Source organism: Equus asinus, chromosome 21 (assembly GCF_041296235.1).
Source record: "Equus asinus isolate D_3611 breed Donkey chromosome 21, EquAss-T2T_v2, whole genome shotgun sequence".
Classification (NCBI taxonomy): Eukaryota; Metazoa; Chordata; class Mammalia; order Perissodactyla; family Equidae; genus Equus; species Equus asinus.
In genome coordinates, this window is record NC_091810.1 from 38,154,464 (window position 1) to 38,181,354 (window position 26,891).

The 26,891-nt window shown below is 39.3% G+C and overlaps 1 protein-coding gene across 20 annotated transcripts in view; it reads left to right on the forward strand.

Annotated features, from left to right (window-relative positions):
* The window catches only part of CADPS (calcium dependent secretion activator), a 431,612-nt gene that overhangs the window by 323,132 nt on the left and 81,589 nt on the right, over positions 1-26,891 (forward strand). For 8 of the 20 annotated variants that reach the window (XM_070492692.1, XM_070492701.1, XM_070492693.1 and 5 more), the window contains 5 exons: positions 8,907-9,013; positions 14,174-14,194; positions 15,400-15,556; positions 16,328-16,469; positions 24,895-25,041. In XM_070492692.1, the coding sequence (XP_070348793.1) occupies positions 8,907-9,013; positions 14,174-14,194; positions 15,400-15,556; positions 16,328-16,469; positions 24,895-25,041 (574 nt within the window). The remainder of the gene's footprint in view (positions 1-8,906; positions 9,014-14,173; positions 14,195-15,399; positions 15,557-16,327; positions 16,470-24,894; positions 25,042-26,891) is intronic. The other 12 variants (XM_070492694.1, XM_070492696.1, XM_070492699.1 and 9 more) reach the window with 3 other exon arrangements.

A 26,891-nucleotide genomic window follows, 5' to 3' on the forward strand; every position in this document is an offset into this window, starting at 1 on the left:
ACATACATATCTCATTTAATTCTCACAACAACTCTAAGAGATAAGTATTTTATTACCATATTTCCTTGAATCTAAACGGCCATAAATTATAAGATGTGCCATTAATTATGTACTCCTAAGAACAAAGCATGCTGCCGACTAAATTGTGACACGCCATCAAATGTACGATGCATCCAATTTCAGAAACATTAAAATGTGCCTCTCACACTCAGTGAAATAAGAGTGTTTCTTATGTACACAGAAATACAGAGAGATAGAAATAGGGAGATGTAAAGTAACTTGCCCAAGGTCATACACTGGTTAGCTGCACAGACAGAATTTTAATACGAGCCTAATTTCAAAGCTCCCACTTTCAATTTCCATACTGTGAAGCACTTGTGATTATTAGTGTTAAAATTGTAAGACCAAAAAAGGGGTTTCTCGATCATCTAATCCCAAACCTTCATTTGACAGATGGGGAAACTGAGGCCTAGAGAAAAGAAGCCAGTTTCAAAATAAGATGGGCAGTTAGTGACTCTAGTCTGGGGTCCTGTACACTCTTCAGGAGCCTTCACCCCCCAACCAGGCTGCCTTACCTTCCAGCCAAGAGATAATGCCCCCCCCCATAATCCATTAACTCGCCTGAGTTTCCAATATGACAGCTAGTGCTGTCCAGCATCCACATGTCAGAATCCTATGTGTACAGCTCCCAGAAAATACCACCTCAGAACCAGCCTGAGCACTCAGGATTTGTTATACAAAAGATTTAAATCACTATCTTGGCTCCAACGAGTTTTTTAACCCCTTTAAGCCTCACTTTTATTTCGTGTAATTGGGGCTAATAATGATTCCTCCCCCAAAGGGTTGTTGCAAAGATTAAAACTCATCTTCCAAATAAAACTCTTAACACAGAGCCTGGCATGCAGTAAACACTCATTTTATATATATATATATATATATATATATATATATATTGGTTGTTATTATTTGTTTATTATTATTTAAAAGGAAACTTCCAAATCCAAATATGTCTAGATGTGTTATTTGATTTCAGACGTGGAATATAAAACAATGCTTCTCAAACATTAAAGTTCATACAAATCCCTGGGGATCTTGTTAAAACATAGATTCTGATTCGGTAGGTTTGGGGTGGGGCCTGGAAATCTGCATTTCTAACAAATTCCCAGGTCATACTGAAACTGTGGATCCAGGATTGCAATTTGGATGCCAATGGAATACTGGTTGATTTATCTTTATCATAAATTTCAAAGTAAAACATCACAATATAGTTCTACATATATTTGTTAAATACCTACTTCCGGGAGCTGTGCCTGGCACCGAGGGAGTGAGCAATGAGCAAAAGCAGCTTTGGGCTCTCCCCTCGGGGAGCTTACAATAAAATCAAGAACGTAGGCATAAAACAAATAATTACATTCTGGTGACCATGGTAAAGGGAAATGAAGGTGCTACAGGAATGCAGCACAAGGGGATTTCACCTCGGGCAGGGTCTTTGATGCATTGCAGGGAGGTGGACATCATGGTGGTCAAGGGCTGGCTCCCCAGGAAGAACTGTCTGGGGTGTTCCCTGGCTTTGTTGAAGTGTTTCCTCTAGTCATCATCCTTCCAGGTGCCCCAGGACCCTGCCCCAGAGAGCTTGTGGCCATATACATGAAAACTGACGTAGGGACTGTGTGGATGTTTAATAGTACTATTAAATCAGTATTCTTGCTGGAGCAAGTGACAAAAAGAAAAACAAACAAACAAAACACTCAAAAGCAAGACAAGGGAATTTTGGACCCATGTAGCTAGGAAATACATGAAGGAAATGGACTCAGGGATAAAGAATTTTAGTGTGTTTTGATCTCTCCAACTGCTGACAGGCTTCTTTAATGTGACTGGGGGTCATGGTAAGGGAGTTGAGAGCAACGTGGCTATACATAGCACTGGGCTTTTATCCTAGCTAATGATCCTAGAGGAAAAAGAGCTTTTGTCTCCAAGCAACTGTATAAAATTCCAGAGAAGAGTCTCATTGGCCCAGCTTGGGTCACATGTTAATCTCTGAGCCAATCATAATACGCATGGTGGTGTGGGGTGCTGTGGCTGGCCTGGCTTGGCTCACATGACTGCCCTGTAGGATTCATTACTTGACATTCCTGCCAGAACCACATGGAGTGGAGGAGAGGAACTTTTCTTGAGAAAGGGTACTGCACATACAAGAATAATAGATATCCACTACTGTGTCTTTCCAGAATTAAGCTCACTTTTCTTTGGTGCGACAGGTTAGCCTTAAGGACAAAGCCTGACTTGGGATATAAAGCTGAGAAATTGGAGAAGAAAACTATCATAACATTATTTCTTCCTTGTGCCTATAATTTAATTTAAATAAAAAGTATTTTTAATTATCGTAAATCATTTTTAATTGCATTAAGACACCTGAAGTTGTTCTCTGGTTTGGAAGCTTAAGTTATAATGTTGACTATTCAGCAGTTCAGCTTAGTAGATTTGTTAACTAACGAGGGGCTTTGGGCAAAAGATAGAAGTTGTTGTATAGTTTATATGCATATTGCAACCACAGAGTATTTGTTTTTCCATGAAAGCATGGCTTTGGGCAGGACCCACTGAGGATTTCCACCAATATTTGAAGGCCTACCCTGGGCCAGGCACTGTTCTAGCCCCTAGAAATACAGAACTCACTGAGCATAGGGGGAGACATGTATATAATTTGCTATTATTAAGGGCCATCAGTGTTCAATTAGAGATATCAACAGAGGAGTTGGGCCTTTGTTGTTAAGATGCTCTCTTGTTATGGCATATGAAGGTATAACTCTTGTTATGAAGGGAATATCTGAAAGGCTTTTGAGCAGAAGTGTGACAGGTTCGGACGTATTCTTTGTGGAAATTACTCTGGCTGTTGCATGGACAATGAATTGCCGAGGAGGAAAGGGACTAAAGGCTGACTTGGAGTCGCCAGCAACAGTTGAGGTGGAGATGATGAGACTCGAGTTGCGCATCTACCCCCTTGGCAAGAGTGTGCACACATAACCTAGCACAGTGGGGGATAAAATCAAGAGACTTTTTGGAGGTAGAACGGACAGGCCACGCCACCCAAGTCCTTATGGGGAGAGACAAAGATGGCTACCGTGAAAAGAGTAGAGAAAACGATCCATGATTCATCCAACAATCTTTATTACCCTATACTTTCTACTGTCCTAACGATGGAATCTTCTGAAAGGGAGTGATGAAGATGCAAGGGGATCAAATATATATATTGGACAGCCCCACTAAAGAAATTATGTTGAATTGTAACCCTCTGTTAAATGTATGGCTCATGTAACCATCATTTTAGGGAGGCAGCGTACTCTGGAAAGCATGATGTGGCTATCTGCTTAGCTTTCTGTTCCTACTCTAGTTTTTATCCACCCCTACCCCAAAATCATAGCAAATTGCTACAGGTTAGTTATTTTCAGTAATAACATAATACAAACACTGGCATCTTCAGCAACATCAATAGGTTGGAACTTGGTACTAAGTGGGCTTTCCATCAACCATATCCATCTCTCGTATGATATTTCAGGGACTGGCAATTCGCTGCCTGGAACCAGAGCTGGTCAGGTTATTTAAGGGCTAATTGGAGTGTCTCTTGCTCCTGGATGCTTCTCTTCCTTGGCTTAGCTGAGCATGTAGAGGAATTCTCTTTTTGTTTTTCTGTAGTCACATTTAACTCTCTCTCTGGAAGCCAAACAGATTTAATTGTGTAAACATGAGCAATGGTAATTGGGTAAATGAAGTTGGAAACCAAGGTATGATGTTTTTGTTTTGCTCTGTGAGGGAAAAAAATAGGGAGCTTGTTTTTCTATGGTGGCAAACCTCACTGTCAGAATTCTGGACAGACAGTTGGCAGGAGGGAATCCCTTTACGAATTTTCAAGACCCATTGAGCTGAAATATGTGTCTGCTGCTTCACGGGTTATGGATCAGCCTGGGGACATTTCATTGTTTTATAAACCGCCAGATCAAGTGTTTCTCGAAACAAGTTCAAGTTATCTGGGTGAGAATGAGTGTGGAGTTTCCATGAGAATTGCAAACTCAGGTAACACACGTTCATTGAAGGAGCCACGAGGATGTGTTACCAGAGATGTACCTCACTTGGCACAGCTGTAGGTAGACAATGAGATTTTAACACTATGTAAAATATAGAGTGCTTTTTTATTAAGAAACGATCAGTAGTTGCCTTCCTTTAGCTATCATTTAAAACTGATTTTTTCAAACTCTATTTACATAGTCTTTCTAAAACAAAAGATTTAAATAAGAGGAGACTGATAACTAATTTTTTAGCCCTGCATTCAAAACATTGAGGAGGTCCCGTAAGAAAAGGATCTCATCATCTTTTGCTTTTAATAGATGGTTTTGTCAGAATGTTAAATTTACCCTAATTTCTCATATTTTTTATTAATGTCGCTAGAATCCCATTTCCTATAAGCCTGCAGTAAAATTCATTTTCCCAGTTGAAAATTCAAGCAAACCAAGAAGCAAACTTGGCAATGGAGTGCGTCCCCCTCACCATACAGATTGCTTTGTAAACGAGAACTATTAGAAAGGAGCAGGTCCAAGGCTAATGAGAGACTCATTAAAGAGAGAGAGTTGTGGAAGCTGATCGTGCTCCGAGCCTGTACTGAAGGAGAGGCTATTGTTATAGGATGTTTGCAGCGCTGATATTGTAAACCACATGACAGATGGGTCAAGTGCTGATTACGGTATTCTAACATTTGGAATAGCAAGTAACATATTTGATAAGCTGGCAAGTTTTTATATATGATTCAACCCACAATATAAAAGCCACGAGAATTCCAAATTGAAAATAATTAAATGAGCTGGAAACAATCAGATACCACACATTTTTTTTCCCCCAAATGACAGATTTTGACATGTTGAAATTCCACAAAGGGAGCAAGAATTTTCCCTAGCTCACTTGAACTAATAATGGCCCTTCATCTGCTTTTGCAAAGCAATTAATTCCTGCCTTCTCACAATGTTGGAGATAACAACAAACATTTGTAGGCACCTTAGGCTTTGTAAAGATCTATCTCGTGCATTGTTTTATTTAGTCTTATCGGCAGCCCTGCAAGGTACACAGGAAAGGTATTAATGTTCTCAATTTATAGATGAGGAAACGGAAGCACAGAGACATTTAAGTAGAAGGTGCGGGGTTACATAGAAAGTTAGGTACCATATTGAGGGTGAGAAGCCAGATCTTCCAACTGTGAATACGTCAAGTCCTATTTCTGGTCATCTGGAAGTAGGAGGCAGCTGTTAACATTTAGGTGTTCTTTATTGCACAAAAAGTGTACCTTCTTTCGGTCAATGATGCTGCCACCATCATTCATGTGTACTCATCTGGATAAAGGTATCCAGTATTTGCATCCAGCCTCTGAGTGTCTCTGTGAGGTGGTACTGGTGATGGTGGTAAGAGTCCCGTCCCTCATCAAATGACGTCACACCTCTGTAATGTTGCAGTAACGCCAACAAAGCAGCAGCTCTCCATTTGTGTTTTATTGTTTTTGCTTGTTTGGTTGTTCTTTTCAGAGTTTGTCATCTTACTTGTCACCCTTTGTGAAAGTCATTTTGTCTCTTTACTTTTTTAATGTCTCTCTTCACCTACCTGAGCAGCTCCCCCGCCACCTCCTGGGCCTCCTCCACCCACCCAAACGCAGACCAGCATGTTGTATCAGAGGCTCAAAGGCATGCCTAGGCCAAAATCAAGTACTGTAAACTCCTACCATTCCTTTACTTGGCAGCTTTCTAGTTTAGTTTGCTTTTCTGTTCATTATTTTTCTTGAAATTTTGTTTCGGTTTGGAATACGAAGCTGAGGCTCAGGCTCTCGAGTTTGACACTAGGTTTTGAGAGACTCAAAAGAGAGCATTTATTTCCAAATGTCCACATTTTTTGTCTAGCTATGTCTGACATATGCAACATTTTCAAATCTCAATGTCAGCACAAAATAACATTGTTGTTGCATAACATTTTGCATGACGATTTTTTTCTATTTTATGAGCTTCAATTCTATCGTATGAAATGTTTAATAAGTATATTGTACTTTTAGTTCCCCTTTGTCAGTGCTCCAGCTAGTACAAGATTGGGGAATAGGAATATTGCAATACATTTCAAGACAGCAGAAGTGACAAAAAAAATCATTTCTAAGCATGAATTCTTGTTGACCTCTGTTGGGGGGAGGGAGGAGGTGCTGGAAGATTTTGCACAATATTTTCTTTAAAGACAACATCTTAGGGTAGTTGCTTTAGTACCATTTTTGCCATTCAGCTAGTAAGTTACTTACACAAATGAAGAGGAAAATAGTGTTGTGTCTCAATAAAGCAGCTTGATCTACAGATAATGGAATTGCAGCTAATTAATAGTAAATGAAAGTCTGGCTACATGGGTTAATTGGAAGATCAACCACTCTAGATTAAAGGATCCTGAACCTGCGTACTTTAATGGTTGCGTGTTAAAGTAAAATTGCAAAAGGTTTTACTAAACATACTGTCTGTATATATACATCAGGCATACACATATCTGAGTACATGTGCACACACTCGTGGAACGGCTGCGTGCATATATACACTCTATGTGTAGCTATTGATAGATATTGTAGTCAACCTAAGAGTACTGCATATTAAAACAAATCTTCAGGTGGTCCTGGCTTAAGCATCTTGGATTTCTCTAAACATAAAAGTCATTCACAGTTTTTAAATCAAAGTACATAATAATATGGTGGGAATTATTTCATTTCTATATCATGTGTCATGTACAGCTAGAATCCCCCTACATTTGGTAAGTATTCCACCCAAAAGGACAATGCTCTCTATTTTTAAAGAGATTTCAAAGATGTGCCCCAAGTGGGATTTCCTGCAGATTTGTATTAATGTGCAGGCTTGTCTGGTTACTAGAAAATGTATGTAAGTGTGTGATGTGTGTATGTGGGTGTATGTGTCGAATGGGTAAGAAGCATAGGATGAGGATTTGCAAATTGATGTGTAAATGTGAATATCAACTAGTAAAAACCAGTAGCCTGCGCATATTTACTATCAAAATGCAAATACCTCACTCTACATATATTACCCAAACATATATACACAGTATGTTTGTAGAAATGCCTGAAAGCCTACTAATGAAATTATGATAGTCCATTTATGAAATTATAAACAGGCCAGGTGCCCCAAAAGCAAAGAAATCAATCTTTTCATTCATTATTTTCCAAATATTTCTTGCTCTGGACCAGGCAATGAACTGTCGGCCCCTAAACTCTGCACATCTCCTTACTCTGAATGTTGGATATGCTCAGCCTGATCTGTGTATTTATATTCCCCATGGCTCCTCCTTCGTGCCCTATCCATACCCTACCACCTTTCCACCTGACCATGGCAGAGACAATGGAACATTCCGTTGGCCTGAATCCAGAAAGCCCATTTTCACACAAGTCATCAGGCCTTACTGGACAGAAACCTTCAGCACCTCAAGAGTCTCACCCTGTCCCATCATCACTCTTAGCTCCCATTGGCTAGAACACTCTTTTTGCATAGTGTTTCACTGAATTTGTTTTTCATCATTAAATCCTAAATCACTAGTCATCTGATATGTTCATCGCCTATCTAACAAATGCACAAGGGAAAAATTATAAGGTACTTTTAAATTTTTTTGCAAATTAGCAATTGCCTACGATTTTGTTGAAACCCCACCCCCAAAAACAACAATAACAATAAAACCTTTTTGCGAGTATTAAGTAATTTTCTTTAGCAAGAAAAATCCTGAAGCCTAAACATAATCTACTTCAGATGAACAGAAGAAAATAAGTTTTGAAGTCCTTTTGCGTACATATTTACCTACCCCTGGAATCATGCTAAATGCTCCTTGTTGTCATTATACTCCATGTGCACCAATGACTCTGAGTCTTCAAAGTTTGAAGCAGTCTAAGTATGAAAGTCAAGATCCTCTGTGGGTCCCAACTGATTGAATTCAGACAATTTCATTGGCTAAGAAAACCTTTATATTTTAAATATTACTCTTTCTACCCCAGGAAAAAAGTTTGTAATTTTTGGTAACATAATGACATTGCCAAATATTCATGAATTCAGCTCTATAAAGGATGCATCATAAACCAGGGTTCAGTTTGTTCTTGAGCCAGATAAGAAGACAACACTTCCAAGACAATAAAAACTAAAAACAAAGAAAACACTTAAGTACATCATTGCCACTTAACTGATAAAATTCCATTGTACCAACCAGTGGCACAAACTACCACCAATAATCTACCCCAACATCCTTTTAATAATTCTATCCTGCATTCTACCTAATGGCCCAGGAATGTCCATTACTTTTCAGTCTCCTCCCAGGACAACTTAAAACACCCAGACCTTTTGACTCTGCTTTTTTAAAATGAACATTCCAATACCTGTTAAACGTGCAGACCGGTACTGAAAGACAATGCTGTAGTATTGAATGTTTAGAGACAAATCCAGGAAACAAATATAGCAGCAATCAAGATTAAGCTTCTGTTCCATCTTTTCACTTCAGGTAGCTCCAACAGTCTAGAGAGTGATATAAGATAGTACGTTTATGCTGTCTTTAAAGAACGTGTGTACGAAATGTCACTAAATTTGAAATGGGCTGTCATAGACTTAATATAGCTTAATACGCAAATTTGAAGCTGGAGCACTGCTTTTTCTTAGTATGTATTATAATGATGATGGCGATAATAATAATAATTAAACAGCTTTATGGTTTGCTCACTACTAATTACGTGGCACTTAACATTTGCATGAAATTTTTTTAAAAATTGGTAACTATTCAAAATTTCTTATCCACTAGTTCTAATGGCCACAAAACTAGCCTGATGCTTTCGCTGAATTTTAACACAAATTCTTGTACTACAGAAAATGTAGGCCGGTTAATCACTCCTGCCAAAAAGCTCGAAGACACAATCCGTCTTGCCGAACTAGTCATTGAAGTTCTTCAGCAAAATGAGGAGCACCACGCAGAGGTGAGCAGGCGTGGGGGCAGATGTCTCTTGGTGTTCCTTAGCTGAGGTTGCAGAACCCAATCTACCGGCGACGTTGTGAATAAGATGCCTTAACACCCGTTTTCTTTTAATTGGCCTTGCAAAGAGAATGAAAGTGGAAGTTTTGCAAGGAGAAGCTTTTGGAAGGTTGTTTAAAACAACCAAAAAGTGGTTACGTGTTGTACATTTCAGCTTAAGTTTTCAGATGTTTCTAACAACCAGCAAAAGAGGTGAGTGTGTTTTAAAGATAATTATTCAAGTAGCATATGGTTATTGTCCGGAACACATGAAATGCTTTTTGGTCTTTCGTGGTTGTTTTTGTTGCCGCCACTGTTGTTTTTATTTATTTTATTTGGTGTATGGGTCACAGGCCATGTTTTTGAATTTATCTCTGTAACTTATTCTGCTTACACTAGAGTCTTCATTTGTAAACCTTAGATGACCCGGGTTGCTAAATGCAGTGACAGAGGCAGATTATTCTGTGTTGTTCAACTTGTCGATTCTCCAACGTACATCTAAGTAAATAGAGCTTACTTGTTTTTACAAACCACTGTCAAAATGATTGTTTTGATAATAATTATAAACCAAGGGATTTCAAGGCTAACTAAATCCCAAACCTGTAAGGATTTAAACAACCCAAACCTTCCAAGAAAAGACTCCAAGATTCCATTATGGTCAAACTGTTTTATCACTGCTTGTTTCAAAACTGAGATTTAAAATCATCTCTCTTAAAATAACCTTTTTGAAAATTGCACAAATTCTCACTCTTCCTCTCCATTCGACTCTACAGCAAAAGGGAGAAAGAAGGCATTCCTTAAAAGTAATTTCTCAAGCACCTAAAACGATCATTCCCATGACTAAATGAAAATTGACAGTATAGTTAAATAATATATAATACACCATAAATCCAGTCGTCCCGACTAATGCCTGATTGCATATTTAAATTTCCTCCCTGTTTTTCTACTGTTCCACTCAATCTTGGCTGATCGTGGCAGGGGAAAGAGGTATGTGACTAAACCGAATGAGCCAGCCACCCGCTGTCATAGTCTGTGCATGCCCTTCCAGTACCATGTCTTCTAATGAGACTTCCCCCAGTGCTCCCGCTTTCTAACACTGACCCAAGGAATGTAACAGCAACTTCCGATGGACTGCTTGTGAAATGGGTGGCCCTCCACGGCAGGGTAAATGTGGGTGATTCTCTTGTGCGTGCATGAAGCAACTGATAGACTTAACGAGGACTGCGGTTACATCCGACACATGCCTCCTACCTGCCTTGACTCTGTCCTCAGCCTGTCGTAGTTTCCTATGTCCGTCTGTACTTACCTTTATTACAGCAGAGGAACCAAACATAGTAACCAGTAGCTACCCAGAGTGATACTAATCTTCCTCTACGACTGTCTGTATGTGAATCATATATACAGTATTTATATATAGAGAGAGTACCAAAGAACCATTATTTCCCTGAAAATGCTCTAAGAATGGGGTGAAGACCCCTTGAGGCAGGTAACTAACTCCCACAGCATTCAGCAGTGCACAACCAGGAGTGAGAAGAGGGACAAACTCAGCCCCTCTGAACATGGAAACCTTTACCCTCCAGACATATAAAATTAGGTTGGGCTATCATTTTTTCCACTTCATCATACATGATGGTCTTTTCAGATTGGGGGCATTTGGGGTTCAAGTGATGGTAAGTATATACGTTCTTTCCGGGTGTCCACACAATTGTCTCCAGAGGCATGGAGGGGTTCTGGCCTGCCCCGCCCCCACATTGGATGGTGAGGCTTTTCCCACGACACTGAACAGAATCTACACAGTTCTGAAGACGTGGCTACACAGAAGATGGTTTTCCTCAGTCACTGTCGTGCTTTTAAGTGAATGATAGAAGAAGAAAAATGAGAGATACACTTGATTAACAATCAAGTTACTTTCTGAGACTGCTACAGGCTAAGAAAGGATGGATATTTTCCCAAATTGTTCAAAAGAGGTACCAAAGGAAAGCTGATGTTCCAAAGAAGACATTTTCCCACTTTTCCATAAAGTACTGTCTAAGTGCTAATTATCAGCTTAAACTGCCCTAATAACCAGCGTCATAAAAATATTTTAATCTTACATGTCCAAAGCCATTCCGGGTAAATAAATAGGGGAGAAATAAATTCAGTTCTGGTTTCATTTACTAATTTTAGAAGTTAGGAATGAAAACTTCAGCACATTTTGGGACTTGGAGACCCAATTTGATTTTAGATAAATGTACAGGATTATTTCCTGAATTAGTCACTTCACCCAATCACAAAATTTCCTTAATCTATCCAAAGCTGTCCATCTACTGAGACCTAAGGGAACTACTTCGGTGCTTTTTCTGAAGGACGAGGCATAAGGCAGTCTGGGCCTTCAAGCAATACAGTGCAGAGTGGCCAGGAGCTCAGCCTCTGAGCCAGAGAAGCTGGAGTTCGAATTCCAGCTTTGCGTCCTCCTTGCTTTGTGATGTCAACCTAGTTACTTAACCTCTCTTACCCTGTAAATTGGAGATAATAATAGAATCTACCTCAGATGGTCATTGGTAGGATGGAAGGCCACTTAAGTAAAGCATCCGGTGTTATGCCTGGAGCATAGTATGCACTCCACAAAGCTTGGCCTTTGTATTATTAGGAACAAATTGCTAAGGAAGCAAAATATATGAATATCTGATCATAAAAAGTACAAAACCTATGTGGAAAGTACCAAATGAATATATGGAAAGGAGAAAGTGTTTGTTTCCAGGCAGAGTGGTCCACCGTTTGTTCTCAACGTTCACTTACAGATTGCAATCACCTGGGAAGCTCTTAAACGTTGCTGATGCCCAGGTCTCACCCCACCTCAATGAATCAGACTCTCATGGGGAGGGGCCAAGAATTGGTAAATTTTTAAAACTGCCCAGCTGATTTCAGTGTAGAGCCACACCAAGACCACCGGCTACAGCCGAAGAGGGAGAATTTGCCCTGGCACACAGAAGATGAAGTTTTGCTGCCCAAAGGATGAAGTATGAACATTTTATTCTACTGGCCAGTACTTGCTGCCATTTTCTCTGGGTGCTCAGTAAACTCTAGAAAATCATTAAATCCCGAGCATGGATCTTGGCTACGCAGCCATGCTGTTTCGTGGCACCACACAAATGAAAGTGACAAGTAGATTTTCCTCCCCCGCCAAAAAACAATAATCCTTAAAGCCATTTTTAATTCCAATGTAAAGTAATTAAATGCCCCCAAGAGAAAAAATTCCCATCAGCTTAGAATACATCATATATACACACATGCAGTGTATGGTAGCAGTTGTCACATTTATCTCTTAATTGCAGATTAATTCTCTTCTCAGAGCCTAAGATATTCGCACACACACGACTTATGCTTTCATTGTATTGTTGCTTCACCTTCCCAATCTCTCTCTATGTATACGTATGTATATGTATATATGTATTATGGTATACAGAGGGGTACATATATACATGTAGTTTGTGTACAAAATATACAGTGTGTTCAGTGTGGTTGACTGTACCCCTAAAGTATAGATCTTTGCCTTTAAATAATGAAAAGCACTGGGTAAGTATTTAGAAGCCAGAATATAACTCCTTATTGTCTTTGGAAAAGATTTCTAAAGACTTTAGATGCCCACAAACATTGAGTTAGCACGTGTACAAAAATAGCATTCACCTCTATTCACTTGTCATAAATAAATATAGTATTGGGTTTTTTTTTTAATTTTGAAGCCTTACCTTACCCAACCCAGTCACACAGACTCTATTCATTTGGTTGAAGTTATGATTTGGCTTTTGGTTGTTACCGCCTTTGCCAGAATCTTTTTCTCCTTCTCAGAGAGTCAGGTTTCATTACAAGGTTCTGAAAGAGTTGCCTTGGGTATATAGAAATAGATTTGGTCTTCACTTCTCCTCCAGCCCCCATATTTAAATTCTCTTCGTTTACTAGAATCCTAAATTCCTCTGCCAGACTTCAGTGGCAATAATTCACATCACAATAGTCATTGTCCTTTGTAGGGCTACCTATCTACGGGATTCTTAATGCAACAACTGTAGATAATTGCTTAATAATTTATTAAATTCCAAAGGACTAAGTTCTCTATAGATAGTAAAAGTGAATATGTCTCATGGCCTCTGGTTTGCAACTTTTAAATAAAGCTGGTAAGAACCAGGTATGAGGTTGGTCTAAGGGATTTTTTATTTCAGGCATTTAGCGTTGGTGTTTTGTTTTGTTTTGTTTCCTGTCATCCTAGAACAAAATCATGTCTGGGAAGGCAACTAACTCAGTCTTCCCAGTAACTGTTTTCTGGGAGTCACCCTGAAGATATAAAGTTAACCAAATAACTAAGGAATAAGTACCAGCCAATATTTGGTGCTCCTTTGTGAATTTTGCAAATATCTGCATCAGATTGATGAGTCATCCTTCCATACAGGGGTGGGGAATGGGAACGGGACTCTAGCGAGTTCCGATATTTAGAAGGTCTCTGCCTAAAAGGCAGGTGGCTGGTAGAGCTCTGGGGGTGGGATGGAGGATTTCTTCCTCTGCCGGACTTAGCCAGGGAGTCAGCGGAGCAAACCCAAAACCCCAGGGCTCTCATGCCCAGGTGGTCAAACTACAATAAAACCTCATCAATTCAGACCCAAATACTGTGACTATTCAACTAATGATGTGTCTCTTTTAATTTTTCTTAAGTAAAATGTTTGACATGAACTCAACTTTCTCTGCAAATTCAAAAGGCTCTTCTTACAAGTTTTATTCCAGAACCTATGAAATTAAAGCTTCTATCTCTGTGACTTCATTTTACAGGTTAATTTATCTACTGTTAATCTATCTATCTATTATTAGAAGATAAAAAAACTCTTACATTTATGATATATCTATATGATAACCAGTAACCTTTTGCTTTGGTGCTCAATTACAAACTGCATTTGAAAGCAGCAAAATGATATCTCCTTTTAGAATCCAATAATTTAGGCTTTTGTGCTGCCAGACTAGTGTCTCTCATCTCCCATTACTCTGAATTAGTGAGGTTTTACTGTAAATTAAAATGGAAACAGCAGGTGTCTATTTCCAGCCAAGCTGACCTTGCAGAATGGTCCATGACTTGATCTTTTCCATTTAATTTGCAAACCAGCCACATGTTGATAAAGGAGAAGTAAGTAAAATGAAATCTCATGAAAGAAGAGGGGTAGACCCCTATTCTGCCTCCTAGTGGCTGTTAGAATATCCCCAGATAACTAATAGATCACAGAAGAGCTTGGTCATTGAACAAACTCTTTCATTTATGGAATTATTTCCATAATCATCTTTCAATTTTCCAATGCCTTCCCATCTTTTTTTCGGTGAATGCTCCGGAAAGTGTTTCCAATGTAAATACTTTACGGCATTGGGTGGGGAGGTGGGGAATAAGAAGGGGCTGGCGATTTGTTTTTGTTTTTCTGCTCTCTTTGAAATCAGCAAACAAGAAAAGGGCCTGTTGACACTGCCACTCATTCTGCATGCTCCCTGCCAGAAATGATTAGTCAACATGCATGCATGCCTTTGAATTCCATTCACATCTGGCCCAGTCCGATGTGAATGTCGCCCCTGAGACCCTGCACAATGATTTCCAAGGACCCACGTGCATGAAAATGAGTTACTTCACTGATATTTTTTGGTTTTCAATGTACATATGTGTCCAACCCCCAGAAACGTAAGTCCTAATCTCACAGAGTGTTTCCTAGCTTAAGCCTGATCTTTCTTATAGACAGGATGCAAAACCAGAGGCTCCTTGCTTAAAGAGATTTTGACTCAAAAGTTTGATGACAATTGCAACAATGGTTTCCTTTTCCTTGGTATGAAATAGCAGTAACATTTCCAAAGTGTAGGGAAACATGAGTCACTGAGCTTGTATGAGACCACAGACAATTAAGCCCCAGAGGTCTGGATATAAGTGAATGATAATTACAAATTTTCAAGTTAGACTGGCAGAAAACCCACAAACACAGTGAAGAAACTCCCAAATTCTAATATCGTAGAGCAAGAACTAGCCAACAACAGTGGTAAAGAGCATGACTCAAAATATACCAGGTTATTGTAAATTGAACAGAAGTTCCATGTCTGTCATTTCTACAGCTGCACCCTCTGACCAGCACGTCAGAATAAAGACTTTCTAAGGCAGGCCTGGAATCACGAAAAGCATTGCCTTGGGACACTTTAGAGGCCCAATTGTACCAAAAATACTGTTCTCTTTACAATAAAATGACCAAACCCTGCTGGATGCACAATTAATCTTGAACAGTGGGGGCTTGACTTCATGTCTTATGTTGGAGAGAGAAGCTCATTGCTCTTTGTCTGTTGTTTTTCTGCCAAATTTCAAAGGCCTTTGCGTGGTGGTCAGACTTGATGGTGGAGCATGCCGAGACGTTCCTGTCACTCTTTGCAGTGGACATGGATGCAGCGTTAGAGGTGCAGCCCCCAGACACGTGGGACAGTTTTCCACTGTTTCAGCTGCTGAATGATTTTCTCCGTACCGACTGTATGTATCATCTTTGACTATTAGACTTTCCTAAGTTGTGTGCAGATAAACAGATTGCTTAAGCCATCTTTATCCCAGGCAGACTACAGGCCAGTTATATCTCTTGATAGTTTTATTATTACTTATAGCTGATGGACATTCTCTTTCTTCCAACAAGTGTCCTGTTGCAGGAAAGCCCTGTCTTAACCAGGCAGAAGAACCCCAGAGAGCGTGAGAAGTGATGTCCGTACCGTACCTGTGTGTTTTATTTGCTCTTGAACAAGTTAATTAACTTAATCTCTTCACGTTTTGCAATTTTTATCAAAAGATGCTGTTTAGATGAAAAAGAATTTCTAGCTAAATACGTCCCAAGCATTTCAGAGTATCTTACAGCAACACATAGCCATAAAATAGACCTTCCGCCACAGAGAGAGTGATGACGGGGGAGGGGCACAGAATGTTCTTTCTTCCTGGTAATGTAATGGGAGGAAGGGGAGTGGGTGCAAGACAAACCTAAAAAATAGTGTTGATTTTTGTTTTAAAGTGACTTGATTATTTTTCCTTTTTAGACAAGGGACACAAATGGGTAAAATGTCTTTAAATTCCATTTTCCTTCCACACAGGTTTAAGCATGAGCTTTGATGCTGTTCATGCAATTTTTTTCTTCTCTTTGTTTTTTTGGCTCCCATAGAGGCAGTATATTTAACGTAGAAGGCAATCCTCTCTGTGTGTGCATTGTATGCTGATAAAGCAACTGTGGGTTCTTACCAAGCTTTTGCTTATCTGTTCTAGATAATTTGTGCAATGGAAAATTTCACAAACACCTGCAAGACCTGTTTGCCCCACTTGTGGTTAGATATGTGGATTTGATGGAGTCCTCAATTGCACAATCCATTCACAGGGGCTTTGAGCGGGAGTCATGGGAACCAGTCAAGTAAGGAAACCTCTTTTGATACCATCGGAGTTTGGGTGCATATGGCTGGAGAGTCATACAGAAATGGATTAATGGCATCTTATGGTTTTCATTGTTAGCATGGACAGAGAGCAAACACCATACATATTTCCAGCTATGATGCTCAAAGGCTCCTTGTCCAAAGTGGGGAGGGAGAAAGAGGTTGAGAAATGTTGTATGAAATGAAATCTTTGTTTCATTGCACAAGATAAATAAGGAATAAGGGGTATAAACCTAACTGTGCTATGTGCACTGTGTATCTTACTGCAGTGGTGTTGTCCTTAGGAATTAATGTTTCCTAAATTGTGTTCCATAGGAGTCTAGGCAAAGGGTCAGCAACCTTTTTCTATAAAAGGCCAGATAGTAAATATTTAGGTTTTCGAGCTACACAATCTCTGTCACAACTACTCAACTCTGCCAGTGTAGCGCTAAAGCAGCCACAGACAATACGTAAAGGAACAAGTGTGGCTGTCTTCCCATAAACTTTATTTACAAAAACAGGAGGCTGGCCTGTGGGCCGTGCTTTTCCATTCCCTGGTCTAGGCCTTTGAGTCACACCTCAAGAAGAGGACTCTATAGCCAAATATGTTTAGGAAACTCTATACAGGCATATCTCATTTTATTGTGCTTCACTTTCTTGCGCCTCACAGATACTGAGTTTTTTACAAGGCTCTCCACCAGCAAAAAGATTATGACTCACTGAAGGTTCAGATGATGGCTAGCATTTTTTAGCAATAGATTTTTAAATTAAGGTACGTACATTTTTTTTAGACATAACGCTATTGTACATTTAATAGACTAGCGTATAGTATAAACATAACTTTTATATACACTGGGAAACCAAAAAATTCATGTGACTCACTTTATTGTGATATCTGCTTTATTGAGATGGTCTGGAATGAACCCACAAAATCTTCGAGGTATACCTGTATACCCACTCATCCACCTGACACTTTTGTCTCCTGGAAAGCCACAGAGCACGCCAGCGTATTTCAAAACTCTGAGAAAATAGTAATACAGAACCTTGTTTAACTCTGCTTAAACCAGAGTTTCCTAAATGTATTCCACTACAGTACTCATTTTTTTAATGAGTTATTTATCCTGTAGGATGATTACAGGAAATCTTGTGAGTTGTGACTTTGGCAATTTCCACAACTTTGGCAAAACTTAGATCTTATTTGAAAATGTTTAGCAGATTCAGTGCCATCTCCATCCCCCAGCAAGGAGAAGAGCTGTGACTCAAGGTGCCAGAGGGTCGATCTCAGACTCCCCTTTCAGGCAAAGTAGAGGGCTCCTAGACAGAGAGAATTCTCTGGTGTGATTTGAACAGCCTCAATAAAGCCTGGTATTAACGTTGCCATGTTAGATTCTTTTTTTTTTTTTTTTCTATAAGAAAATCATTTTCTTCTTTCTAGTCCTTTACACCTTTGGGATGTATCAACCAGTAAGGAGCAAAATGGGGGTATGGACCAGCCGACTTTCCAGGCACTCCAGAACAAATATTCAGGAGACTTTTCCTCAATTTGGAAGCCTTGACTTGTGCCCTGTCGTTGAGCAGTCTTCTGAGTTGAGACCCTCCCTCTAATGCTAAATCGTATAAGACTCCTACTGATTAAAGAAATTAATGCCAAATAGCTTTCTCAGCCCACTTTCCACATCTGAACCACAAGAGAAGTTTCTGGATTTACCCTACTGGAAGCAGGTTAATAGGAAGTAACTCTTCATTTACAAGTACCAAGAGATCTAAATTTTAGCTTGTTCTTCTCAGGTTTATAACTTGTCTCTTAATATGGCCTGCTGACTTGTAACTCATGAGTGAAACTGTGTCCCTTGAGGATAAGGCATTAACGAGGGACTCTTTTTTTAATGATCACTGTAATCAAGACAGTTGTACTATGGAGAACAGTTGTGAAAAGGAAAAGGTTAAAATGAGTAATATTCGCATTTTGAAAATAGCAGTGGTCTTGAAATAGCCTTTACTTACTTGGGTTTAAAGTGGAGGCTGCTGCTACCAACACACATGGGAAGAAATGATTGGTTTCCTTCACTAGTTCTTAAAGAACCCTTGAATTAGGGCCTTGACCACCATTTTAGCCCGAAGACGAGGGTTTGACTTCTGTGAATTTGTTTTCTCATCTACAAAACTGATTTTCTAAAATGTCCCCACTCAGCGTCTGAGAATCGTCATGAAGCTCTGTGACAATGTCACTCAAGTCATTTTATAATCTGTTAAATTCTTCAAAAACAAAGCAAGTGACTGCTGTTCCTTTTGAAGCATTAAATATTCTTGATGTCATCTGAAGTATAGTTAGAATCAAAATCCTGTTCACAACTGGAAGTCTTAGTCTCAGAAGGTTTTGTGTAAGATTTTTTGAATGACTGAAAAAATAAAATTTGAACTCTTGGGTCAGTAATTTAAAGATCTAAACATTCATGAAAGATTAATAGTCACAAACAATAACCTGAGAATATTTTATGTAGATGTGTTTTTTCTTAAATAGCTTTTTCCTGTCCCAAACTGTGCTGTTGGTTTGTGAAGATGATTGTGGTTTGTTCAATTCATGATAAATAGTACATGCCTTTCAGCGTATGTGGAGATGTTTGAAAGTGCCAACTAAAACATAAGCTAAATTAAAATTCTTTGAAACTACACACATTTTATTAGCTGATTTGTAAACAGAATGTGAATACCATGAGACAGATTTGCATGGCCGGCACAAAATGAAGGGTACAAAGAGCTTGGTGACATGCTTATGTGCTAAAAGGAATGAGTTTCTCTATGCTTCCTACCACATGAAGAGAAGCAGAGTATGAACTTTTATCTGACCACTAGTTAGATAAAACTAACTAGTTGGTAAAGAAGCAGAGATTCATTTTTCTTTTTGGACTTGTTTTCCAAGTAAAGAATGATTTGGGGGCCACCTGGGTGGCGAAGCGGTTTAAGTTCGCATGTTCTGCTTCAGCAGCCCGGGGTTCACCAGTTTGGATCCCCGGTGCGGACCTACGCAACGTTTGTCAAGCCATGCTGTGGCAGGCATCCCACATATAAAGTAGAGGAAGATGGGCACAGATGTTAGCTCAGGGCCAGTCTTCTTCAGCAAAAAGAGGAGGATAGGCGGCAGATGTTAGCTTAGGGCTAATCTTCCTCAAAAAAAAAAAATAGAATGATTTTAGGGGGGAATGTTTTTCATCAAACTTACACAAAAACAAGAAACTGACTCAGATAAATAGATTTAGTTTGCTCAGTCTTCTCTAATTTTGCCACATGAACCCTCAGTTCACACGCACACATGCACACACACCACAGCCTTTCTCTCAAACAATTGTTATACTCAAATAGTTCTCTTCTTCCACTTTTCAAAAGTCATGTGTATAGGCACGTGATTATACATAAAATGACTGAGAAATGCGTTGTAAAAGAAAAACTAGCGTTCAAAAAAAATGTTCAAGAAAAGCAACACTTTGGCAAAATGCTACCAATACATTGAGCTTGCTCAAAAAGATTTTAAATACGTTTTATTCTTCAGATTTTCTTATTTCAAAATATGGCCATGTGAAAGAAAATAGAGATATAATCATCATTTGGGTTTGACACCACTGAAGTTATTTGACAGAAAGGGTAAAATGGCTGAGTCCTATGGTTGCCTTTCTCTGGAAAGATGACCTTCCATGTCTGCAAGGAGAGAAAAAGGACGCTGCATCTCTGTTTCCATTAAGCCAGATATAGGCATGATCAGACTCTCTAAGCATTGGTGGAAAATGTCATCACATACCTTCTAACCATAGCTGAAGATAGTCAGCCTCTCCAGGTCAGGGCCAAGCTGGAACCTATAGTCCTCTCATGGTTTCCATCAGGACATGTCATAGGGCCACCACCCACAGCCGGGCAGGCTGTTCACAATCCTCCCAGTCGCCCTGAATGTGAGTTTTTGGTCCTAACTAGCTGATGGACATTTCTACCAGCTCTTTAGAGTCAGTTTGTTGCTGGTCAAGTCATCATGACCTTCAATGTGGAAGAAAACTTAGAAAGCGTCTAATCCAAAGCTTGCCAAGTCTAGTACCCTCTCCGGACTACTCTTTCCTTGACAGATCATCTCTCAATCTCTATCTAATCACCTGCAGGCACAGGGAATCCCTGTTGCCCATTTCAGGATAGGATGGCTCTGAATGGCAGAAGTAAACACTGCTTCTTAATATATGCACCCTGAAAACTCTGGGTTTCTCGTTTTTCAAAATGCACTTTATCTCTCTCTGCTTGAGATATACATATGAAAAGTATTTTTAAAATAATGTCATTTTCCAGATTGTCAACATCATTATCTTAACGATAATAAACTGTCAGACCAAAGACACCTTAGCAATATGTAGGTAGCTGGTATGAAAGAGACGAGTACTGGACTTAGAGTCAGAACTCGTGACTCTGCCAGTAATATGCTAGGTGACCTCGGGCAAGTCAGAACACCTTCCTGAGCCTCGTATCCTCCTTTGTAAAACAAGGACTTTGACTACCCAAGACTTTTCCCACACTAACATTCAAGAAAATGTGATTTTCCATATTCACCTCATATCCACATTTGATCACCGCTGCCTCCCTGGCACCTAGAACAGGGCCTTGGACATAATAGGTGCTCACTAAATGTGTGTTAAGTAAGTGACATTTATTAAGGAACCCATACAGGCTGAACATGGGAAGGATATAATAGGAAAGCTATGGGGAGGGGAAAGAGAAAAAGATACCTTCCCCTGATCGGGGTTTCTATCTAGTTGGGTCTGAGAAACATACACACAAGAAAAATGACTTTAAATATTTGCCAATGTACAAATGTACAAATAACCTAAGGACGAGTTATGAGAGCATAGAGTAGAAGACAATGAACTTCCACAGAGGAGTCATGAAGGAAATAAGATTGGAGAGTAAGATTTCAAAAGGGATATGGGTGCTTGGGAAAAAGCGTGAGCAAAAATAGAAATATGGGAGCAAGTAAGATATGCCATAGAAACAGTGAACACTTGGTTTGGGCCGGCACAAATTATAAAGGAGGCAAGCCATGAGGTTGGAGAGATGATTGGAAGGTTCTAAAGTCCCAAGAAGTTTGGAACTTTATTCTCTAGGCCGTGCATTCTAAAAGGGGCCTTACAGATGCCAAAGCCCAAAGTGAAAATTGGCTCTTGGGAGCGGAGAAGGCCCAAAACAAAAAATCTTAGTCTTGTTATGTATGTGTATAAAGCCAGATCTCTCTGCGGTACACAAACAGATATACAGTATGTTGGTGGTATGAAATTTTCATGGGGAAGGCAGTTGGGGTAGGGGTGGGGGAGTCTGGTGGTGATAATGAATAAAAGATTGAGAAACACTGCTCTAAACTCGAGGAAGACAGCAAAGAGTACCTATGCCCCAAAGTAGTAATCAGCCCTAAGAATAAGCCCCGAGAGAGGCTGTAGTGCCCAGAGCACCAAGAGAAGCTAAGATGTGCTACGTATATTTATGCAGCAAATGGCTCATATAGTAGAAGGCATTTGGTGTCTTAAATCTAATCCCATTCAGAAATCTAAAGCAGAGGTTTTTGAGAGAAGACCCAACCATATCCGCTCTGCATGGAGGCACAGTCTTCCTTAGAATTAATTCTAGAAGTAAGAAATGACTCTGCCTCTAGTTATTTCCATCAGTAGAAATTTCTAGATGAGGCACACACACATTTGTAACATTCATCCATGTGAGACCGAGCAGCTGAGAATTTTTTAATCCAGTGCTCCAGAGATGGGCCCTTTGACTTGAATGGGAGCTATCCTTTTTCAGCAGAGTCCCCAAAATGAATGTCTGATTTTTAACATATATCAGTTGTTAGGATTGCAATTGACACTGCTTATACTATCCAGTGATATCCAATTATGATTCTTACAGAGAAGCATGAGGGACTTGTTTTTAGGTAGTTGTTAAAGGGCCCTCATTTTATCCATCAGCCACTCCAGGAGCGAGATCTGACCTGAGTGCTACTAGAAAATTCCCCCTTTTCACATGTGTAGAAGTGAAATATAATGCTTGGAATTGCCTCTTTGATTATTAATATAAGTTATATAATATCCAAATGAAATATTAGTAACATTAATAATACACTATATTATTTTGCTAAAAGCAGAATATCAAGCATGCTTCAGCCTTTTAAAAGTAGATAATATGTCACGTGAAGGAAATGTTTCTATATGAGTCCAGTGCCCTAGTCCAGCCAAAATGTCATATTTTACAAGTACAATATGTTTTGATTAATATAAGTATTTTTTTAATTTTCGTGTGCAAAACGAAGCTCGTTTCTAATTTGTGTACCCATCATCCACTAATATGTTTAAGCTGTTTTTGCATACATTTGTATGTTATTCACTGCGAGCTACTTTTAATTTGCTCAGAATTGACATTTTAACTTTCTAGGCTGCCATCTCTAAAGATCTCCTAATGCCTTGATCATTATTCAGTGTGTGTATCATTTAATGATCACATTTGCTTATATAGGCTTACACATGTCTCAGTGGAAATCGCCAACGGTTTTGTTACATGGCAATGTTTAAGGCTGAGAACCACCAGGGACTGAATTCAAAGGCAAATTCCCCAGCAAACAGAGAAACATGGAAGGAAAAGTTCCATTTTCCCTTCTACTTAATAGTCATATTTAGCTAATCTTCTCTTGACCGTTCTCACAAGGGCACCGTTTATTCCCAAGGTCAGAAGTATAATTGGCTTTCCCAAAATGTGAAGTATAAAGGAGAAACCTGTGAGACACCTGTTTCCCTTAAGGAAGAGAATGCCAGGTTGGCAATTTTGCATTCTAGGTTTTTCCATGAACGAGCCGGGGCTATATTGCCATCGTGAAAGGGTAACTTGTTTTCTATAGGGAGACAGGTGTCCAGACTGTCTACACAGTCCAGAATTTCTGACTTCTCAGGGACCCTGTCCCCACTAAGCGAGCCCAGAGGCAGCTCCAGCCCTTGCAAGAGTTCTGTTAGTCAAACACAGCTTGCCCGGGGCAGAGCTGCTTTGGCAAAACTTGCTCTTCTCCTGCAAGATCCAAAAAGAAAACCTCAACTCCTTTGCCAAAGTGCTGTCAACTCCACTTAAACAGGAAGGCTCCTCTCAGATGCAGAGTTAGGCTGGGCTCTACTGTGCCAGTGACTTTGGCTGGATGGAACACCCTTCAAATGCCACTACAGAGACAAACGGTGCCAGCTTGTGGAGCAGTATATGACACAGTCCCTCCAAAGAGATATGGTTGATTTGAGGTGGGGTTTTTGTTTTGTTTTATTTTCTCTCTTTACTCAGGAAGCCGTTCATCTCTCTTTCATCACGTCAGGTGATCAGTCTTTGTTCAAAAACAAAAAGCTGATACAAGGTCAAATTTAACTACTTATGAATTTTTAACTTAAATTTTAACTTTTTACAGAAAAGCACACAGCTTGATTAATTTTCGCAAACGGAACACACTCATGTAACAATCACAAAGATCAAGAAACATAACATCCCCAACCACCCCAGAAGCCCCTGTCATCCTTTCTTCCTGTCTCTGTCTCACTATCAAGGGTAATTACTGTAACACGAGGCCACACTTTAAACCCAATTGTGGTTGAAGAATTTACTAGAAGAGCTGAATTTAGGATTCTTTTGTTTTCTTTTGTGTGTGTGTAGACATCTCTCCATTTTAACTGGACTTAGTTTGGGAGGGGAAGTTTCCGTCTTCTTTAGGTGTTCTATAAGTTATTCAAAGCTATGACCATTCTTCTTGATACAATTCCTTCATCTTCGCCATCAACTCTGACACTGCATCGCGCACACACCTGTCTCCAGAAGTAGCAGTTGGGAAGAATTCCGTTTCTGTACTATTATGTGGGCATTCAAGTGGGTGAATTTCGTGTTCCATCTTGTATCCACTTTCTGACTTAAGAAATGTGCCTCTGTCAGAAATAATTTATAAGTAAAAGTAAGAAAATTGAAGTGCTCCGCTGTTGCTATCAATCCCAGCTACTTCGCAACGGCCCTCGCCACAGCAATGCCAAGAGTTCCATGAACTTCAAGTTCTTAGTATGAGACAAGTTCTAGACTCTCATGCAGTGGATTTGGAAACGGAAGGCCCCTCCCAAACGCATTTAAATAATGTGATCATTATGTGTAGGTGTCCATGAGGGTCCACACTTTTAAGTCACTCTGGTTAATTTTTTTCTGTTAACTTTTATCATTTCTCTCTGAATACTGAGCCACATCACAGCTCCCCATCCGTAAGCTGCTTTCTGAAGTGTGTTGCTTGAGTTTTTGCTGTTGTCTTGCTGTGGATTTAGCCAATTTATTTACAACAGTCACGTGCTTCTGCCACATCTGCATTGTCACTGTGATGGTATTTTTTCTTTCTGTCTGTTTCTTCCACAGGAGTTTAACCAGTAACCTACCCAATGTGAACCTACCCAATGTGAACCTTCCCAAAGTACCAAATCTACCAGTTAACATCCCTCTAGGCATCCCACAAATGCCTACTTTTTCGGCACCGTCATGGATGGCTGCTATATATGATGCTGAGTGTGTATTCAGTTCACATTAGATCTAATTTAAATTTAAGTGATCTTGGCATGGATATGTATTGTTTATTTCTATACATCCTATATAACAGAGATGGAGATGGATAATTAGACATATTTTGCTGATCATACAGAGACAATATTGTTTATTTCTGGCATGCAGCGTGTTTGTACAACGTTTGCTATATATACAGCACTAACAATTTGTCTTACGCCCACTGAGCGCTTGAGGACTGTTTCATTTCCTCAATTCTTTCGCAAGAGAATTCTGCCCATGTTTTGTTTTGGGGGGGGGGTTTTTGGTGTTTTTTTTTTTTTCCTCAATGCAGGTAATATGACTTTAGGAGTTATTCATCCAAAAACAGTCCAAGAAACCTCTTTGATGGACTGGCCAGTTATCTCTGGCCTGATCCAAATCTAAGAGGGAAGTACACCTACCCAGAAGCTGGGTTTCGTTTTGTTTTGTTTTTAAATAAAAAAAATGCCTAGAGACTGTTTAAACCATAAAGCATATTTCTGGTGTCAGCAAATGGCAGAACATAGTAGCAGTATGTTCAGGGCTAAGTGAAAATTTCTGAATGGATCAAGCTTTAGCAATGTAAATGGTATGTAAAGACACTTTCCAAGGTTATAATGCATATGGAGCATGGAGATCTAGGTAGCAAGGATCTCGAATCTAAATTTGAGAATGCAAGATTCAAGTCACAAATAATTAAATTTATTTGGTAGCTGTATCATCTGTAGTCTGAGTGTAGGGTCATCCTTTACATTCATCCATGCAAATGCCAGGAAGGCATAGTTTTGAGTGTTCTTGGAGGCCAGGCCACCCCTTTAAATAAGCCAGCAGTGTGGGGGCGTGGAGGTTGAGTAGCCATTCCTTCCAGCTTAGAAAAGAATCTCTCTCCTTTTTTCCTTAGCAAGAAGATCCAGCTAAGATTCCACCCCGAAATCCTACCTCAGGGAAAGTGAATTAGAACCACGTGCATGATTTAATAAGTGAAATAAGGTTTAGTGGTTCTATACCCGCCTTTGATCCTTTTCTTAGACCGCAGCTAATTATAGGCCAGATAAGCTTTTACTTGAAAGAATAAATTGGCACGTTTTCAAAGGGAAGTGTTATTATCAAAGGAATAAAAAATGATCTGAAACTGGCAGTGATGTTTTGAAATCTCGAAATCGCATTCATCAATATGGCCCTCAACATTTTTATTTTTACAGTAATCCAGGTAGAGAACAGGACATTTAAATGACTGTTCTACTTGGCTCCTCCAAAGCTGCCTGAGATTTTTAAAAGCCTATATTCGTTTACAAGCTCCTGATGAAATCACATCGTCAACGTGTCTGATTTTCTTTTAAAGACGAATGAAAACCTCCAAAAATTTGTATCTGGAAAAAAACCTTCTAAAAAAAATGATCATATTCATGCTAAGATGACTGTATTAAAAGTTAGATTAGGTAGTATCTGTTAAAAATTTAAAAATAAATATCTGAAAGCTTCTCTTACCTTCTCCTGTGCATGCTCTGTGACATTGTTTTTGAAAAGATATGAATCAAGACATTGCAATGAAGCCGATAATGGTCTCCGTTCAATTAATTAAGGCAGGAGTGGGAACACATTTTGGTAACTGCTCAGCAATCAAAATAATCTTGGTGATATTGCCTTAACATTAACAGTTTATCTTAAAAATAAAAAGAAAATATTCTTTTCCTCATGTCAAAACTTAATAATAAGCTCTTCAAAGAAAAAAAAAAACCCTAGAAGAATTTTTTTGAAACTCTGAAACCAGATGGGTGTCAAAATGTTGTTGTAATAAATACCAATTATTGCATTCATATGTACTTAATGATTTA